This window comes from Dasypus novemcinctus, chromosome 13 (assembly GCF_030445035.2).
Source record: "Dasypus novemcinctus isolate mDasNov1 chromosome 13, mDasNov1.1.hap2, whole genome shotgun sequence".
In the NCBI taxonomy this organism is placed as follows: domain Eukaryota; kingdom Metazoa; phylum Chordata; class Mammalia; order Cingulata; family Dasypodidae; genus Dasypus; species Dasypus novemcinctus.
Genome location: NC_080685.1, coordinates 81,942,600 through 81,957,435, shown reverse-complemented (window position 1 = coordinate 81,957,435; position 14,836 = coordinate 81,942,600). Strand labels below are relative to the sequence as shown.

The window sequence follows — 14,836 nt, the reverse complement described above, 5'->3', positions numbered from 1 at the left end:
ATTTTATTAAATAAATAAGTTTTATAGATGTACAGTTTTACATGTGTAACTAATATCTGTTCAAGTTATTTAGTATCTCTATTCTTGCACCTGAATATACACATAAGGAAAAAATTCATCTCTGAGAACAGTGAGCCTAAAACTGAGATCTCACAGCAAATAAACAAATTCTACTGAAAAATTTCACTTTAGGCAGGAGATATTGACTGTCACATACTGCCCCAAGAAGCTTTCATTGTTGCATATGGGGGGCCCTGTATGGCTATTTTAGTTGTATTTAAAGTAAAGTGACAGAATTTATTTTTTAAGGAAAAGTGAACACTTCATTTTTAGTAACATTGTGCTTGAAGCAAATGAACCTGAGGATGAGAGCCCCTGTGTGCAGTCACTTTGCCAGGTGGCACTCATCAGGGTGTTTATTGTTAAGATTCCTGCTATATCTGCCTAAGGTTTGAAGCCAGGACTTCACAGGATCCCCTGCTGCATTCCTCCTTCTCTCCATGCAGAGAGCAGATGGGTGAAGCAGCATAAAATCTCAACCTCAGAGACAACAAAGTGGCGTTCCTGAGTCCAGTGATGGTCCATCCCACTCTTAAGTAAATACTAATTGGAGTTGGTGAGTGAAAGTTGGAATTGAAAATTGGACTTGGTTTATAAGACAGTTTGGAACTCATTAAACATATTATCACTATCATTTTTCACTAAACAGGGATAAAATGGTAACATTAAAAAACGTTAGTCAATTGTTTCCAATTGAGCTTGTGTGGTTAGAATAGGATGCTTCAGGGTAAGTATGCAGGTCATGAGGTCCTTTCTTAATTTTTTAGAAGGAACATGTTAATTTTCATTAAAAATGCTAACTTATCAAATCATTTGGAGTCTTGTAGTTGATGCTAAATTCTTTCAGGCATAAACAGCTTAAGATCATAAATAAGCCCTTTTTACTGATTGTCCTTATGTGCCTTTTAATAGTTTCACTGTGGCAGTTAGTGTCTCATATTTTTGTGTCTATTCTTCCTCATGCTCTTTCAGATTCCTCTTGGAAGAGACTATATATTTTCATCGTGATATCCCTAGAACTGAGCCAGTCCCAAACTAGAAAGCTGAAACATAATACAAAGGAGCAGCCAACATTCCTTCTAGTAGAGGTCAAGGGTGGTCATACAAAATAAAGATAATTTACTGATTTTGGAAGAAACTGAACAGTGTTAGTTAACTATAGTCCTCCAATTATAGACTTATATAACTTAGTATTAAAATTAAATGAATGTGTGGTTTAGCTAAATGCATAGACCATTAAATTAAGTGTCTATTTTTCATTCTCAGTTCAATCTGAGCATTGGAGCTAAAGGCACAACATAGCCATGACAGGATGTCATTTCTTTTCATGATTTTTGAGGATTTTGAGAATAGTCACCCTTTTTTGCTCTTAGACACATGAATTCCCAAGTTTAATTCTAATCATTAAAATACTTAGATGGATTGTCAAAATTTTCTCAACTGTCTCTTTGAATGAGATAAAAGCAAAGTTGAACGTGAACCTGTTAAGGTCAAGGAAATAATAAGTTCTGGTTAGATTAAATGATAGTTTCAACTTGTTGATACTAGAGGAAAAGTGAAGAGAAAGTTAACACCTACCTTTCTACCTACAGCTATTAAAGAAAACAATCCTCTTACGCTGCTACAACAGTGTTTTGTTTTCGTTTTTGTTTTTGTTTTTAAGTAACATAGGGACTTCTGGTCTGGACAAGATGGTATAGACTTGTCTCTGCCTGTTCCTTCCTGTTAAATATAACTATAAACTCTGGAAATAACAAGAGCCTACCAAAGGAGAACTCTAAAATGTGAAAGAGGAAAGTGAACTGGTTAGCAGTCCCAGGACTTCAAGAACAACACAGTGGCAGGGTGTTTTAAGACCTCCCCACTAACCAACACATGTGCCCAGTCTATCAACCACAGCCAGTCCAGGCATGCTCAGTTCTCCTGAGGTTGAACAAGAATCCCACCTACAATACGAGGCAAGCACAACAGAACTGGCAAGGGGAATTAATTGCAAGTTACACTGATATTAAGCAGCCAGAGAAAGTGCTCTCTTACTCTACTCCTGAGACTCCCCTCCACAAGCCAGAGACATCATGTGGCTAAGGGTCATTGGTGAAGGGAATTATGCACAATGGGTGGGATTTGGGAGGCAGGGAGAAAAAGACTGCCACAACAAACATCCAACCAGGGAATCCTCTTTAGCCCCAAAGGCCTGAGATTCCCCTCCCTCAGTGAGAGATATGGGATGCTTTGGCCTGAGGAATTGCCTTCTCCTCCTCAGGCATCATCAGCAAAGACAAGTGGGAGCCCCAGTAATACCAGGTAAACCAAGCAGACCAAAGTAACATAACAATCATTGGATCTATAGCCCACCAAATTAGGCCAGGACCTGTGTGCCAAGCCTAATAGATGACTGCATACTAAAATTAAGAAAACCAAACTCTCCTAACAGGCAGGATACAATAAAAAATCTCCAGACATACCAAGAACCAGGAAAACCACAATTTGAATGAGAAAAAGACAATTAACTGATGCCACTACTGAGATGATCAGATGTTCAAATTACATGACAAGGATTTTAAAGTAATCAATATAAAATGATTCAACATGTAATTCCAAATAAATGAAAGAAAATATCAACAAAGAAAATGAAGTTATAAATACTTACAATGAAAATAATGGAAACAAAAAATACGAAAACAAAAATAAAAATCTCTCTGGATGGGCAAAATAGTAGAGGGAGTTGATAGAGGAGAGGATCAGTGAATTTGAGGACAGGCAATTTACTCAATCAGACCAACAGAGAGAAAATAGACTGAAAAAAGAAAAAGAACAGAGCTTCAGGGAACTGTGAGAAATAACAAAATATTCCATTCATATCATAAGTGTCCCACCAGAAGGCAGAAGAGAAGAAAGAGATTGGGGTTGAAAGAGTATTAAAAGAAGTAAAGATTAGAAACTTCACAAATTTGGCAAAATACATAAACCCACAGATTTGAGAAGCTGAGCAAACTGCGAATAAGATACACCCAAAGAAATAATTATAAATAAACTTTTGATAACTAAAGACAAAAAAATATATTGAGGACAGTTAAGGAGACTTGATGCATTACCTATAGGGGAACACCATTTGAAAGACAGTGGGTTTCTCATTTGAAACCATGGAGGGCAAAAGGAAGGGCACAGAATTTTTCAAGTGCTAAAAGCAAAAATCTGTCAAAAATGAGCTCTGTTTCTGGAGAAATTTACTTTTAGGTATCAAGGGGAAATAAAAACATTCTCAGATGAAGGAAAACCAGAAGAATTTGTCACTAGCACAATTAAGATTAAAGAAAGGCTTCTAACATGATGGAAATGGGACAAAGGAAGAACAAACAATGGAGAGAGCAGAAATATGGGTAAATAGAAGACACTAGCCTCCTCTTCATGAGTTTTCTAAATCATATGCAATGATTAAAATGAAAATTATAACACAATCTGATTCTCAAGACAAGGATTTTTTAAAAAGTGGATGGGGGTAAAGGGACTGACATGGAAGTAAAGTTTCTACATCTCACTCAAGAGCTAAGATGCTAATGCCATCAGATGTGATAAGCCACATATGTATATTGCAATACCCAGAGCAGCTACCAAAAAAGCTACCAAAAAAGCTTCACAAAGTTATATATTCAAGCACACTATAAATAAATCAAGATGGAATTCTAAAAAAAAAAAAAAAAAATGGGCAGGTAACCCACAGGAAGGCAATAAAAGAGAAACAGGAATGAGAAAGAGAGGAAAGAAGAAACAAACAAAACAAATGTTAAAATGTCAGACTTAAGCCCTAACATATCAATAACTATGTAAAGGTCATTGGTGTGAATACCAATTAAAAGGGACAGATTGGCAGAGTGGATAAAACAAGTACAAACCACCCAATTGTATGCTGTTTATAAGAAACTCATTTCAAATCCAATAACAAGGATGGAAAAAGATATACCATGCAAGCACTAATAAAGGCAGGAATGACTATGTTAAAATCAAATAAAGTAAACTTCAAAGCAAAGAGAACTCTAGAGATAAAAAGAGGCATTATGTAATGATAAAATGATCAATACACAAGAACAATATAATGATCCTGAAAGTATATGCATCAAACACAACTTCAAAACAATACATTAAACAAAATTTGAAAAAACTGAAAAGAAAAATATACAAATCTACAATTATAGTTTGGGACTTCAACATCCCCCTTTAAGTGAGTAATGGAATTACTAGACAGAAAATCAATAAAGATATAGAGGTATGAGCAACATTATAAAAAATCAACTGCATTTCTGTATACTAATAATGAATATGTAGAAACCAAAATAAAAATACAGTACCATTTGCCATTACTCCAAAGAAAATAAAATACTTAGATTAAATCTAACAAAATATACAGGATCTATGTGTTGAAAATTACAAAATGCTGATGAACAAACCAAAGAAGATCTACATAAATAAAGGAAGATACCATGATCATGGGTTTGAAGAAACAAGATAGAAAAGACATCAATTCTTCACAAATTGATAAATAAATTTCACACAATTTCTATCAAAAAGCCAGTAAAGTTTTTGTAGACATAGACAAACTTATTCTGAAATTTACATAGAAAAGCATAAGCCTTATAATAGCTAACGTGATCTGGGAAGAATCACTTTACCCACTATTAACTGCAATAATCAAGAAGTGGTATTGACAGATAGACACATAGATCAATGGAGATGAACAGTGAATCCAAAAATATACCCACACAGATATGGTCAAATGATCTTTTTTAAGATTTATTTTATTTATTCCTCCCACACCTATTGTTTGCACTTGCTGTATGCTCTCTGTATCTGTTCTTTGTGTGCTCATTTTCTTTTTAGGTGTCTCTCACTGTGCCTCTTGTTGTGTCTCCTCGTTGTTTCCCCATTGCACCAGCCTGATGCATCAACTCCCTCTCTTGCTTGTCTTCTTTAGGAAGCACTGGGAATGGAACCCAGGACTTCCCATGTGGAAGGTGGGCACCCAACTTCTTGAGCCACATCTGCTTCCCCTCAAATGAGTTTTGACAATGGTACAAAGCAATTTAACAGAGGAAGGATACTTTTTTCAAGAAATGGTGATGGACAATTGGACTTCTTTTGGCAAAGAAAATAAACCTCAACTTAGGTCTCTTTCTCACCTTATACAAAAATTAATTCAAAATAAATAATGAACTTAAAAGTAAAATGTAGGCTATAAAATTTTAGAAAAAAACATGAAAGAAAATCTTGAAGGGTCAAAAACTTCATAGAATTGATAGCCAATATGTAATCCATAAAAGTAAAAATTAATACACTTTTTACAAATCAAAATGAAAAACATTTGGTCTGCAAAAGATCCCTGCTAAGATGATGAAAAGACAAGTTACAGACTGGGAGAAAATATTTGCAAACCAAGTATCTAATAAAGTACTGTTATCTAGAATATATGAAGGACACTTAAAATTCCATAGTAAAAAACCCAAACAATACAATTAGAAAATGAGAAAATACATAAACAGACATTTCACTGAAGACATATTATGTCTTATAAACACATGAAAAGATGTTCAGAAAGAGGATGTGGCTCCAGTGATTGGACTCCTGTCTACCATATGGGGGGTCCCAGGTTCGATTCCTGCATCCTCCTGGTGAAGGCAAGCAGACCTGCACCATAGAGAGTTGGCCCACACCACAGGCTGATGCAACAACAGAAAAGAGAGACACAGAGGAAAGACAATGAGAGATGTGTCAGACTGGGGAGCTGAGGTAGCTCAATCAATTGTGTGCCTCACTCCTATGTTGGAGGTCCCAGGATTGCTTCCTGGTGCCTCCTAAAGAGAAGACAAGAACAGAAGACAAGCAGATGCAGGAGGCACAGCAAATGGACACAGCAGACAGCAAGTGTAAGTGACAGGGTTGGGGAGGCAGGGAGAATAAATTAAAAACAACAAAAAAAGAAAAGATGTTCAATATCATTAGCTTTTCAAGAAATACAAATTGAAACCACTATAATACACCACTACACAAATAAATAAATAAATAAAATAGTGGCAACTCCAAATGATGCAGAGGATGCAGAGAAACTGGATCACTCATATATTACTGGTAGTAATGTAAAATAGTACAGAAATCTGGTAAACAGTTTGGCAGTCTTATAAAACCAAATATGTCCCTACCATATGGCCCAGCAATTGCACTCTTGGCCATTTATCCCAGAGAAATGTAAACCTATGTTTTGTAAAACCCATATGTAAATGTTCATAGCAGTAGCTTTAATTGTAATAGTAAAATTGGAAATAGCTCAGATGGCTGACAGCAGGTGAATGGTAAAATAAAGTGTAGTATATTAAAGTTATAAAATATTGGTCAGCAATAAAAAGGCATGAACTATTGAAACATAATTTGGATGAATCTCCAGGGAATTATGCTGAGTGAAAAAGGCCAATCTAATGCCACTTACTGTATGACTACATTTATAGAACATTATTGACATTACAAAGTAATGGAAGTGGAGAACAGATTAGTTCTTGCTGGATTTAAGGATGAGGGGATAAGAGACTAGAGAGATGGGATTCTTGGTGATGGAACTGTCTGTTGTATATGTTGTCTCCAAAAGTCAATATCCTGCATGTAATATTATACCATAGTTTTGAAATATTTTACCATTGAGGAAACTGGGCAAAGTGTAAATGGATCTACCTGTATTACTTCTTTCTTTTTTTTAAAGATTTATTTATTTTATTTATTTCTCTCCCCTTCCCCACCCCAGTTGTCTGTTCTCTGTGTCTATTTGCTGTGTGTTCTTCTTTGTCCGCTTTCTGTTATTGTCAGTGGCACGGGAAACTGTGTTTCTGTTTGTTGTGTCATCTTGCTGTGTCAGCTCTCCATGTGTGCGGCACCATTCCTAGGCAGGCTGCACTTCCTTTTGCGCTAGGCGGCTCTTCTTACAGGGTGCACTCCTTGCATGTGGGGCTCCCCTGTGTGGGGGACACCCCTGCGTTGCAGGGCACTCCTTGCACGCATCAGCACTGCGCATGGGCCAGCTCCACACGGGTCAAGGAGGCCCAGGGTTTGAACCGCGGCCCTCCCATGTGGTAGACCGACGCCCAACCACTGGGCCAAGTCTGCTTCCCTGTATTATTTCTTATAAGTGCATGTAACTGTACAAACATCTCAAAATCAAAAGCTCAGTTAAAGAGGACAGAAGAAAAACATAGACATTAAAAACAAAAGTGTGCCATAGTAGATGGAGTAAACCTTGGAGGTTTATATCGCCAGTCTGTCACTTCCAGCTATTGTGACAAACTGGTCAGCTGCTGATGAAATCTTTTTTCTCTTTATTTTAGTTATACAACAAGAAGACTACATTTCCCAGCCTTCGCTTCAGTTAAACGTTGCCATATGTCTAAATTTCAGCCAATGACGCGTAGGTATAAGAGATATTCACTACTTCCAGGGCTTGGCTCATTAAAACCCTATTGGTAAAATCCCTCGTGTTCTTTCCTTCTCCAGTGACTTGCTGAGCAAGATCATCATAGACTTGGAAGCCACACTTTGAAGAAAGGAAAAACAGTAAACAAAAAAGAAAGAATACTGCTGTCTATGTTGTCTAAATCACCATTTGGAGGACAATTGACTCTGAATAGCCAGTTTGGAATTCACATGAGTGAAAGATAAACTTCTATTTCGTTTGAGCCATGGAGGTGTTGGGCAGCCCAAACTCCTTGATTCGTGTCTTAGAAATCAAATCCAACTCACTGTTCTGGTGCATTCCTCTGATTTTCCTGTTTGGAACTACAGACCTATTGGTCACCCAGTGGACTTTTATCCTATGAGACAATATTAACACTGGCCTTTGCCTTTAATAGAATGTTTTCTTTATAGCTCTAAACTCAAGATTTCTGAAACAATTTATAACCCCCTCCCTTATTCCAAAATCGATTCAAATTCATATAATATATACCCTTATTGTTTATGTATGTTCACATGTGAATGATATACTGCAATCAAAATATTTTAAGTGAAAAAACCTCCCTTTTAATTTTAATAAAGACTCAGCAAAAATTATACACTACATGCAGATAAAATAAATTAAAAATTAATATGGAAAAAAAAGGCAAAGGCAACACAGAAACAGGAAATTCCAATATTCTCATAAGTGAGATAAATATATAAATATATTCCAGAAAGACCTATACACTTGCAGACCCCACATTTACCTATAGATTTCTAGCAGCCATGATGGGAGGTATGATGCACTGCAAGATTTATAACATGCTTTTAAAAAATCATTTGTCAAGATTTATTTGCATATCTTTTAAGGTAAAAAGCATGCAAGCTTGCAACTGTTCAGGAAATAAACCACTTTTCCTAATACTGACAACAGAGAGGCTTTTCTCCTATGTGTTCTCATAGTGGGGAAAATATATAAGGAAATAAACAACATCTTTTACTGAAACCTTACAGCAAACACAGCCATGAACCAATGATGATTAAATTTCAAAAGTGAAATGTTAAAAGAAAAGGAATCCTAAGTGTAAATAGATGCTTCTTTTTCTCTGATTCTTTGTTTACTTTTCTCAGGAATCCACTAGGAAAACATGGACATATTTTCCTCAGGTATCAATTATTCTATTGAGAAAGAAATAGAATAGAAATCCAGATTATAATTAGTTTTGCTACAGGTATCTCTGTAATTATGAGTAAGTTGCTAATCATTAGCAAATACAGATACTGAATCAAAACTTACGAAATCTTTAGAACGGAAGCAAATACAAATACCACTATTCGTTGAAAAACATACATGAAAATATCCTCTGGGTTTTTTAATAGGAATGTAAGTAGAAAAGGTGGTATAATTTAAATTTGATCTATGGAATAACTTTAGCCATAGACTAGTCGAAGAATATTATTCAAGACTAGATCATTGTTTCAAGTACAAAAATAAATAAGTACATTAACTTTTTATCGTATTTGAATAATATAGAAATTTAATGTCATTATCAAGTTCAATAACATAAAAATTCCAACACTTTGTGTTTATAAAGTAAAGATTATGAGTTAGGATCCAAATCCCAGTATTATGTATAAAAATACTCTCACTTTCATATACCTTTTCTACCCCTATTTTAACATTTTTCTCATGATTTGAGAAATTATGCTATGTGAAACAAGTTAATTTTCATTCCCACAAGGGGGACCCTTTGCACCGTAGCAACAGAGTTTGCTCTCCACAGACCTTACTGCTAATATACCACTCGGTTAAAACCATAGTTTGCCCTAAAATGCTTGAAAGTCAAGCCATTAGCCCTCTCCTTGACCTCACCTCTGAATCCAGGTTTACAGATGCAAACATAACCCGAGGCTTCATGGTAGCTGAAGGCAGAAGGCAGCCCAGGAATGTGTCCATACTGTGTCTCTGAGGACGTTCCACACATTCCCCATCAGACTGGCAGGGGTTACTATCGCATCCGCTGATGTCAGTCTCACACTGGGTATCCGTGTATCCTGCAGGATAAAAATTCACAGAAGCAAAGAGTCAAAGCTACTAGATCATGAAGTATATGCCTACAAAGAGGCTGACCACTGTGTTAGCATAAAAATAAATAACAAGAGGATGAGCCCACCCTCAAGGAGCTAGCAAGGGGAATCTGGAAAGCGGGGACTTAATGTGGAAATGCACAATAGTAGTAGTGGAACCACTTGCATCAATTGACTGATATTTTAAAGAAATATTTGATTTAGTAAGGCTGGTAATAAAAGGGAACTTCAGGATAACCTTCATTTAACCTGGAAATTCTAACTAATTCTAACCAATTTCTCAACTATTCCAATTAGAATTTTTACCGAGTAAAGAAAAAAGGAACTATTTTTTTGAGAGAATGACTGAAAAGTCAGCACAGCTAACCCTAAAATACTCTCTCAAAATTCAAAATGAAGGTAAATGGTTACTTCCTGGCACTCAATGAGACAGAATAATTGATAAGTTTGGATTTTGCACGAACTTAAATGGATCAAATGACCAAGAATAAAACTGATAACGAATGAATGGTTTATTACTTCAAAAATTTAGAATATTAAATAAGAATGTACCCTTCCAGAACTGTTTCTCTGCTTTGCCTACATATATGTGCTCCTGTAAAAAACAAAAAACAAAAAACAACTATATATACATACATATATATATAGTGTTATTGTGCATATATGTGTGTGGGTGCTTTAACATAAATGAAATTGTACTGTATATATCCTTCTGCAACTTGCTTTTTTTCACTCTCTTGGAGAATCTATCCATCTAACTCAATTTTTAACTACTTCCAAGTATTCCATAATATGAACATACCGAAATTTAACCATTCCCTTATTAGCTTTATATACATTATTGTTTTTACAAACAATGGTGTAATAAATAGCATTATATATGCCTCTTCGAGTATGTTTGAATCTAGACTATGAGTCTATGTCTGGAAGTGGGATTTCTGGGTTATGTTTTGCACATTTTTAATGAACAGATACTGGCCACCTCCTCTAAAGCAGCTGCACCATTTACATACATCTAGAAGTGGATATGTGTATGCTTTGCTCCAAACCCTTGTCAACATTCGCTATCATCAAATATTAAAATTTTTGCCAGTTGGTTGGATGACAAATAATATATTGTTTTTTGGCTTACATTTTCCCTGGTTACTGTTAAGTTCAACAATTTTGGATATTTATTGTCCATTTATTTTTCCCCATCTGTGAATTTTATGTTCCATATTTTTCCTATTTTTCTATTAGACTGTTTTTCTTATTAATTTATGAGTTACTTATATATTACCCATAATGCAATCCCCAATATGTAAATTTATTAGGATGATAATATAATGCTGACAACTGGGATCATATAACATCAGCTCTTTTATGAGAGAGCGAGAGAGATGAATAAAGTTCTTAAAGGAGCATAATTCTAATGAGATAACTGATCTTACAGTCAACTGAGGGTCTTCATAATGTTCCTTTGCTGAAAAATAAGTTTTTAAACAAAATTTAAAATTCAAAATTATAGAATCTGCAACAAAAACAATGGCATTTCTTTTTTTTTTTTTAAATAGTGCAATGACTGCTTTCCTTTTTACATAGGTAAAATTCAAAATCCTTAACACGACCTAGAACTCCCTATTTGTCTTCCCTTCTGCATACCTCAACATTCCTACTCACCCGATTCTTTCCTTTACTCTTTTAAAGAGCCCAAGTTGTCTTTTCTGTTCCAAGGGTCTCCATAAGGCTGTTCCCTCTTCTAGAAGACTCTCTCCAAGCCTTTGCTTGACTAACTCTTACTCAATGTTCAGACTTCATCTTGTATTTCTTCTCAGAAAAAAACTTTCCCTCATGGACAGCTCTAAATAAGGTCCCCTTGTTTTCTCTCATATCACCCAATTCTTTTCTTTCACTGCTCTTAAAATAATTTTAAATTCTGTGTTTATTTTTATGCAGTGTTGCCTCCCCAGCTGACTCTAAGGTTCATGAAAGCAGGGACTATTTTAATGCACCACTGCAGCACTAAACAATATATAAAATGTAGGCTTTTCTATCAGTGACTGAAAGAGAATCAAATAGTACTAATCAATGATTGGAAAGAACAGCAGCAATTTAGATTCTAATCCTAGTTTAGCAAATAAACTAGAAAATTGACTATTAATAAGCAAATAATGAGACTACGCTGTGATTTCTCATTTTAATAAAAACCTGAATGGGATCATATTTCAAATCATAACCACAACATAAATTCTGTTGCTCAAAAGTTTAATATATTTGTTTCATATGACCCTTAGGGTCTTGCTCAGCCAACTGAAGAAGAAACTTATAGTCAAAGAAGGAAAACTAAAATCACATGTCAAGTCAAGATCCCACAATTCTTTTACAGTGATCCTTGTGAGAATGCTCGGGTCTCTCAAACCTGAAGGTCTAACTTTAAAATATTTTTATTTCTTAAAAGAGGAAATAAAAATATTCATTAAATAATGGTTTTCACAACAAATTTTTATAAACTTGTGGTTGTTATGCATTAGTGAAATCACTGAAGGGTCTTGGGCTATTTTCAACTTTGTTCTTATTCGAAATCTCAAGGCCCATACATAGGCTAGGTTAGGAAGTAATTTAGAACCTTCATAAATCCTTGCTTGCTTTTCTGGCTCATGCTTTATCTCATTCACATTGTGAACATTAGGAAGGTTCTGATTTATAGTCTTGCCAGTCCTGTCCTCACCACTGGGGCCCTGTGGGGATTTTATTTGCTGCTCCCTTTAACCACATATATAAATAGACTCCTTCACTCAAGGCTGTATTCAATAGTTTTAGCAAGATTTTCTATAAAACTCTGTACAAAGAAACAATATGATACTGGATCATGTCCCTAAGGTGCTTATATTATGTGGGTTTTTTTAAAAAACAAAAAACAAAACATACAATCAGCTATGGGTAACAGGAGAAATTTAAGATCAGCATTTAAGGTAACTGACACTTCTTGTAACTGATTACTTTTGAATTGAGCACTCTAGGTAGTTATGGCAGTAGATTCTTGCTATTGACTTCGGAGACAGGTTTCACGATCTGAAGAAATGATTCCTTTTCTTAGATATAGATTATTTTGCAGGATTATATCTTCTCTTTAGATACAGCAGGAAGAAGAGAGTAGAAAGATATTCTGAATTTCCTACCTATGCAAAATCACTGTATCCAGAGACACAAGGCAGAAACCTAAAAGGAGAACTTTTCTAAATTTATGCCTCTTTCTCAATCTCACGTCATTTCCAGATCCTAAATTAATCCCATCTTCTATATTGCCTAGCCTGTGTTCCAGCAGAGGCTCATCTCTTGTTTAAACTACTGCAGAATGCTTTCACTAGATTTCCTGATTTTAGTTTGATTTCTCTCAATCTTCCCCTAAGCTACCAGAGAACTCTTTTATAAAATTAATTCTGTCACTTCCCTGCCCTACAGTTTGTAAGGGAAACAAATATTTTTGTGATCTGGTTTCAATCTAATTTCCCAGCCCCATCTCTCTACAGTGGTCCAGCATTTTTAACAGTTGCTCAAAATTCCTCATTTGGACATGCTTTTTTCTAAGTATGTTGGCCTCCCTTTCTTCCTTCTTCCCTTTCCTCTCTTCTTTCCTTAAATAAGTAATGGATTATTATGTACTAGCCTCAGGGCACAGAATGATCTTGTTAACATTTATTGAGTGCTTACTGTGGACAAAGCTGAGCTAGGAACTCCATATACACTAATGAATTTATCTTCAAAACAACTCTGTGACGTGGGTAATATTATTATCATCTGTGCTTTATAGATGAAGAGACTGAGGCTCAGAACAGTAAAGTAGCTTGTGTAAAATCAGAGCTAGTAAGTATGTTTCTGGTATATGCTTAGTCATCTTTCAAATTTTCTAAAATGGTGCCTCCTCTTTTAAGCCACCCTGTTCTTTTCTACCCTTACTCTGTTTCACAGAAGGAATGAATAAATGGAACTTATTAACCGATTTCTCTTCTTACCTGCCCGACTCCATTACAAAAACATCTTAGAGAGAAGTAACCATCTTCAAAACACAATTCCCCAACTCCTGGTACTGAACTTGGTATATAATAAAAGTTGCCCTTTTCTGGATGCCTAATATGTGCCAAGCTCTCCTTTTAGATTTTTTAACAAGTAAAGTACTTTTATCCCTCTTTTTTCATGAGGGACTTAATAATGAAAGGTAAGTTGCCCAGTCCACTCAGTTAGTAAGTAGCGGACCCATTCTGCTCTCAAACAGTCTACTATGTCCTCTGCCACTGAACAGAGGTCCTTCATGAGTATTACCGATGAAGAGAATGTGGAATAACTCATTTTGGAAAAAGTACAGGATTCAAATAACTCGGTGATCAAAGGAGAGCAAAGGTTCTGTCCATTCTCTGGAAGTGGGAGAACACATGCCAAATAGAGATTTCTGAGTCACAGAATAATTCCAAACTTCCTTTTATACTTTCACTTTTTTTTTCACCTACTAAACATATTTAACCAAAGACATTTAAAGTCACTCAGCAATAAAATGTCTTTCTACTAAAAGCAACTACAAAATTGACTTCAGTTTCCTTGTTTGCTCTCCAACAATAGAATTATCCTTTCTTTGGACAATCCAATAAATTAGGAAAGGGAGAGAGATGATCCACAAGCTTAATTGATGATACCTTGAATAATCATAAACTTGTGATTTGGCATTATTCACAATTGCCAAAAGATGGAAACCACCCAAGTGTCCATTACCCAATGAGTATATAAACAAAATGTGCTATAGACATACAATGGGATATTATTCAGCCATAAAAAGGAATGACATCCTGACACATGTACAATATGGATGAAGAGTGAGTGAAATAAGCCAGAAACAAAAGCACAAATTTTGTATGATCTCATTGATATGAAAAAATTAGAATAAACAAACTCATGGAGTCAGGACTGGAATATAGGTTACGAGGAGATGGGATGGGGATAAGGATTAGGGAGTGAGGGCTTAAAATGTACAGGGTTTCTATTTGGAATAATGGAAATACTTTGGTGATGCATGGGGGTGATGGTACCATAACATTGTTAATGTAATTAACAGCACTAAACTATGTATCTGAATGTGGTTAAAGGTGGAAATGTTATCGTGTGTATATGGTAATAGACTGAAACATTTTTTAAAAAATCTATATAAAAATCCACTATACAAACAGTGAACCCTAAATTAAACCATGGACTA

At 35.4% G+C, this 14,836-nt stretch overlaps 1 protein-coding gene across 1 annotated transcript in view; it reads right to left on the bottom strand.

Moving 5' to 3' along the window:
* CRB1 (crumbs cell polarity complex component 1) overlaps positions 1–14,836 on the bottom strand; it is a 205,581-nt gene that overhangs the window by 156,415 nt on the left and 34,330 nt on the right. Inside the window, 2 exon segments of the mRNA XM_058309320.1 lie at positions 9,401–9,502; positions 9,505–9,582. Coding sequence (XP_058165303.1) covers positions 9,401–9,502; positions 9,505–9,582 — 180 coding nt within the window.